Source organism: Dendropsophus ebraccatus, chromosome 3, assembly GCF_027789765.1.
Source record: "Dendropsophus ebraccatus isolate aDenEbr1 chromosome 3, aDenEbr1.pat, whole genome shotgun sequence".
Classification (NCBI taxonomy): Eukaryota; Metazoa; Chordata; class Amphibia; order Anura; family Hylidae; genus Dendropsophus; species Dendropsophus ebraccatus.
In genome coordinates, this window is record NC_091456.1 from 99,421,008 (window position 1) to 99,427,007 (window position 6,000).

General features: G+C 40.8%; 1 protein-coding gene across 2 annotated transcripts in view; it reads right to left on the reverse strand.

Annotated features, from left to right (window-relative positions):
* The window catches only part of LOC138785892 (survival motor neuron protein-like), a 44,982-nt gene extending 41,292 nt beyond the window's left edge, over window positions 1-3,690 (reverse strand). For both annotated transcript variants that reach the window (XM_069962347.1, XM_069962346.1), the window contains exon 1: window positions 3,512-3,690. In XM_069962347.1, the coding sequence (XP_069818448.1) occupies window positions 3,512-3,559 (48 nt within the window). In that variant the 5' untranslated portion in view covers window positions 3,560-3,690. The remainder of the gene's footprint in view (window positions 1-3,511) is intronic.
* Between the last annotated feature and the right edge of the window lie 2,310 nt (window positions 3,691-6,000).

Below are 6,000 nucleotides of genomic sequence, written 5' to 3' on the forward strand. Positions count from 1 at the left end.
ACACGGAAAAGATACAAATCTTTCCATTAAATATTTTTTTCTGTAAATTCCACTTCTGATTTTGGCTTACAAACACTGAAGCAGTAAGTGAAAATTGGATGTAATCCCTGGATAGTTCAGTGGATTTGTGGTTGGTTGAAGGATACATATAAATGTCCGATCTCCCTTCATTTCACTTTATCCTCTTAGGATTATTTACCAGCTTTAATTAAAGAGAGTTATAGCCTTTAAAGTATATAGCAATTAAAACACATTACAAAATTGTAATATGTTTTAATAAGCCTTCTGCCCCCCTTCCCTATCACGATACCCCCATTGACCCTCCTTAAGTATTAAAATGCATACTTACGTGATCCCTGTCAACTAAGGCTGGCGCCATCTTGTGTTGATTACATCTTCACAGAGGGAGACCAGCCCCCCTCTACTACATTGTCAGGTGACCTACAGCTTGCTCAGCTCTGATTGGATAAGCAAGCTGTCAGTCATCTGATGCTCTCAGCCGAAGATGCCGGAAGAAAAGAAAGTGCCGACCAAAGCTCCGGGGACCTATGAACAGCGAAAATTTTAAGTGAAGATGGACCCAGCATTAAGTGACAGGGACCTCTTCCCAAATTGCCACTGGATGTATATTGTCTGAGTAGCATAAAAAAAGGTAAAGAAAAGGTCTTGTTAAAGCGAATTGTTACATTGCAAATTCCGTTGCTTTCTGGGGAGAACTAATGGTAATTGCAACTAAGTTGTATACACAGCATGGGCCAAAAAAAAAAAACAACCAACATGATTAGTTGTGACTGCCTGCAGGTAAGTAAGGATTTTTTGAGTTATGTCACATGTACAGGATCCACGGCAGATTTGATTCTGCATTCCATCATTTAGTTATATAGACATATGCAGCATCAAATATGTGGCAGATCCTGTACAGGTGAATGGATTAAAAAACAAAACAAACAAACAATAAAAAAATCAAGCCTAGAACATCCATCACGTGCCACTGAGTAAAGACAAAACTCTAACAGGAGGATAAAAAGTATGCTTCTGGTCACCTAAAAATGTTTACTCAATATGGTGTGTGGAAGAAATGTAGGAAGACACCTTTAAGAAGCTGATACTGGATCTAAGCTAAGAATAAAATCTCCCCCAGTGATCACCATCCCCTCAGCCAACTTGGCAACAGCATCCAGAAAATCTGTGTATACACCAATATAAACCTCTCATCATACACCCTCCTCCATTAACCACCTTCTTTTTTTTTAAATTGAACAATGTATCAATGTTCTTTTCCTTCTTGGCTCATTTGCAAACATATAACATATCTGTGCTTCAGGCTTGGGCTTTTGCCTAGCAACAGGTGCAGAAGGACTATTACGGTTGATTTCATTGCCATGTAAATTGATGTGAGTGTATCTATGAATTTCAGTGAATACATCCACTGATTTACACCATGATCACTGATCCCATTTGTTTTCTACTTGGTGCATCTTCATCTACATCAGTTCCCAAAGTGCCTCGTTTACTATGTGATAATACAGAAGAAAAGATGGGAGGAAATCAAATCTAATGCAGCCTACACAACCAACATAGACAGAAAGCAGCTGCTACATATGGATGCTGCATTCCACTGACAGTGCCGGGAAGAATAAAGAGAGGGAATGATATTTTCCAGCTCCTGTTCTCACCTATTTCTTTCGTTTCTAACGGTAGTAAGTTATTTCATAGAAGGTTCATTAAGAAACTGTTGACATAAAGTGATTATTATTTAAAGATTTGCTATAACGATCCATCGCTAGAGATAACTAGTGATTATGTTATTATACGTCGCTAATCGTTCCTCAGGACAACCCACAAAACATGTTTTATCTGCGAATGACTCATTACACGAACATATATGAGAAGGATCGGCGAACTACCAACAACTTTGTGTTCGTTGTTTGATCGCTGGGTATTATTAGACGGGCAGATAATCGCTCATTTTTTGTCGTTATAATCACTCCATGTAATAGGGCCTTAAATTGTTTACCTAAGGTGTACCAGCAGTCTTACAGTGCAGCTTCATGGGATGATATTTTATACAAAAGATGAACATTTCAACTAGTTTTGCCACCCATTAAAGGGACATGGAATTTAGTTCCTCCTCTGTCCCTCACCATGATCCTTTTGCCAAATCCACCCCCCTCCCACACACACACCCATGTACACATTTGCTAAAAATTCTATTCCAATAGAATGGGGAATCCTGACAAGTTCTCGCCACTCAATGGCAAAGAGAATACTAGTTAGCTTTCTCCAAGGGACACATATTAGCTGCATGGTCTGCCTTTATGGTGTGTATAGCCTCAAATATAGACATTTATGCTATCGAAAGCTGGGTTCCAGCGCATTTAATATATATATATATATATGAATTAGCTGAACCCAGTAAATTTTATATTTTTATTCTGTATTCCTAGCAAAACTCTATTCACCCATACGTCTCCTTTGAAATGAAGGATTAGAACTCACAATCCAATTGTTTTTTTGTTTTTTTTAAATAAAACATATAAACATATAGGAGGATCTCCCATACACGATATGCCAGGGGCCTTACAATTATTGTTAGGCTGGCACAGTACATGCCTTGGGTGCTGGCTTGTATCATGCAAATCTTCAAACTACAAGAAGGTCAGAACACAACACAAAACTTCATTTCTGGATCTTACAAGAACTCTTCAAAATGACACCTTTCCATAGTACCCTATGCTGGTCATACTTATAACATCTTACTAACAAATATGATGCGGCCTGTACCATACATTTCAATCAAGCGTTTATTTCGGGTGTATCATGGAATAGAACACGATTCATCATCAGAACGATGGTGACACCATGGAAATAACAGTGACTTTATCTGTAACTGTATTAGATATTGGATTGCTGACATCATCTAGCCAAACCACTGTAGATACTAGGCAACAGCAATCGGATTACCAATGGATGTCTCTATAGCTCACCCCCTGCCTAGAACTGTTACCAGTCTCTATCAATATACATTATTATTCTATACAACCCACCTAGGGAATATAGAACCACCCAGAAGAAAAAACATGCCATTTCCAAGCAGAAACCCTCTGGATGTAGTTAACCCTTAATGTTCTATGAGTTGAGGGAAATGCTACAGGCTATGTGAAATTGTGGCCAATGAATTACTTTACTCCCTGGCTCCTCCATGTTGTTGCTAGGCAGAAAAAATCATATATGTTGTCTTTCCTCCCCAATAGAAGACAATTACTATGTTTTCCTAAAGAAACAGCAGAGAGAAAGCATTGTGCACAAAACATAGGAAATGGAGCAGATCACAAAGTGCCGCACGTCAGCGATGCGTTTCTTCTAGCTGCTGCATGCATCAACATGTACTACGTCCCACACTGGTGAGCAGGCTGTGCTGGTGAGACGTGTATCCCTGCATCACACTGCCACACACCTGCACACCCATGCTCACACCACCACACAACATGGACACGGGGCTATTTGTCACCTGGGAGCTGTCCTTGTGATACACTATCTCCCTGTCACACGCTGCCATCCTCCGGTCAATGCTTTAGACTCATCCCAGCCACCGGCACCCCATTCTTGCGCTGCAGCCTGTCTACCATATGTAGGGATCTCTGGGAAATGTAGTCTCTATCCACAGACGAAGATACGCTGCATCACCATCTAGCATCATCTCCCAGAACGCAATGCATTCCACCAGCAGCGAACCAGACAAAAGGACGAACGAGTGACAGGCGCGACACCGCCACCTAGTGCCCACTAAGCAATATTACAACATTCTCAATTATTATTCCGCTTTGCCCGTGCTCCATGGATACAACGCTGCATACACAACCTCAAACACATATAGTTTAAGGTCTTTGCAAATACCATTCCCTCTGAAGTTTGAAAATGGAAAAGTACTCACCTCATCCTCTCTTGGTGGCACAATGGTAGGGGTTATCCATTACTTGCAGTATTGGGTTAGCTGTAAACTCCTATACCAGCATATAAGCCTCTTTAAAATGTCCCTATCATTAGAAAAACCTTTTGACAAGTTGTAGAGACATAAAGATGAAAAGCATCTGTGCTGGCAATCAATCTGGTGCAGAATAGATGCAATGTTTGGATCACACCGGATCTTTATCAAACATACCAGTGTGTGCGGTGCCCCAATTTGTGCACACTGGGGATGATACACTAATGTTGGTTTTGTGTCCATGTTCCCTGCTAGTTTACTGTCCCACCCTATTTACTAATGTTGTGCCACATGAAAATGCCAGAAACCCCATTAACCCTTCGTTTTTGTCCAAAAACCTAGAAAGTAGGTGCGTGTCTCTTTATAACCTGCCAAGACTGACATATTTATTAAACAAACTATCATTTATTTATGGGTTTCTCTTTCTAAAATCAGCCATTTCAATTGTGGCGGGATGGTCTGGTTTTAGTTTTGTCATCACTAGATTTCCTAAAGGCAATAGGACACTAATATATCTGTCAGGAAATTAAAACCCTGTGGTAAAGGGTTTTTAAAAATCTGACAATCTTAGTAACTCATTCCCAATGTATCTAATGGTGTGTTAACACGGAACGATTATCGTTCACATTTTCTCAATAACGATCGCATTTGATCCATAATCGTACTGTATAAACGCAGCAAACGATCAAGCAACAAGCGAGAAACCATTCATTGTGATTGTTCAACATGTTCTCAAATAGTCATTGGTCGTTCGCTAAAAATTCGCAGATTGCGTCGTGTAAACAGTCTTTCAAACATTCACCCTATGTGTGAGATGGGCTTAAGCGATCTTAAAAACGATTGCAATAATGATTTTTCTAACAAATTTTCTAACAATTTATTCGTCTAAACGCTAATCTTTATAAAAACCAAATCGTTGCTTCAAAATCGCTAAACGATCGATTGGGTGAATTATCGTTTCATGTAAACGGACCATAACCCAATCCAATGCAAACCAGGGGGAGGTGAAGGTGCAGGAGGCCACACACATGAGGGTAATTTAGTAAAACATAGACGCTAAATCCAGGAAGAGTCTCAAAGTTCCAATGTGTGTTCACAAGTGAAATGTACACTCACTCAGTCACAGCATGCATATACTCAAAAACAATAGATATACTATATCATACAAGAAGATATAGCATATATGAGAATCTCAGCGGTATAGAAGTATTTCTAACTGAATATACACTTAACAGAATCATAATGCAGCAATCATCCATAATACTGCATATTCCAGGTTTTCATAGGAACCAGAAGAGCAGAGAATATCTGCCTGAGGGTAGCTTCACACGTATCGGATCCACAGCGGATTTCACGCTGCGAGTTCGCTGCGGATCCTAGTAGTGTGAAGGTCTATGGCATGGGTCTCCAAACTGCGTCCCTCCAGCTGTTGCAAAACTACATTTCCCATCATGCCTGGAGCTTTAGCTGTCCAGACATGATGGGAGTTATGGTTTCGCAACAGCTGGAGGGCCGCAGTTTGGAGACCCATGGTCTATGGGGTTACATATCCGCAGCAGAATTTTCCTTCCACTGCAGATATGTAAGCTGGCCTCTTTAACCCCCCGCAGCCACGGCCTGGAGAATACATTACCTGCTCGGCTCAACTTCACACTACCAGGATCCGCAGCGGATTTCGCTGCAAGCTCACATCGTGAAATCCACTGCGGATATGGTACGTGTGAAGCTACCCTAAGGGTAGCTTCACACGTACCGTATTGCAATGGATTTTCTGCTACGAATCCGCAGCAGATTTGACTAAATGAATGAACACAGCATCAAATCCGCACTGTAAAATCTGCTGCAGATCTGCAGCAGAAAATCCACTGCGATACTGTACGTATGAAGCTAACCTTAGTGTACATTTCACTTGTGTTGAACACACATTGGAAGTTTGAGTTTCAGCCTGGATTTAGCATTTGAGTTTAACTGATTTACCCTCATGTTCATGGCCTCCTGCACCTTCCCCCTGGTTT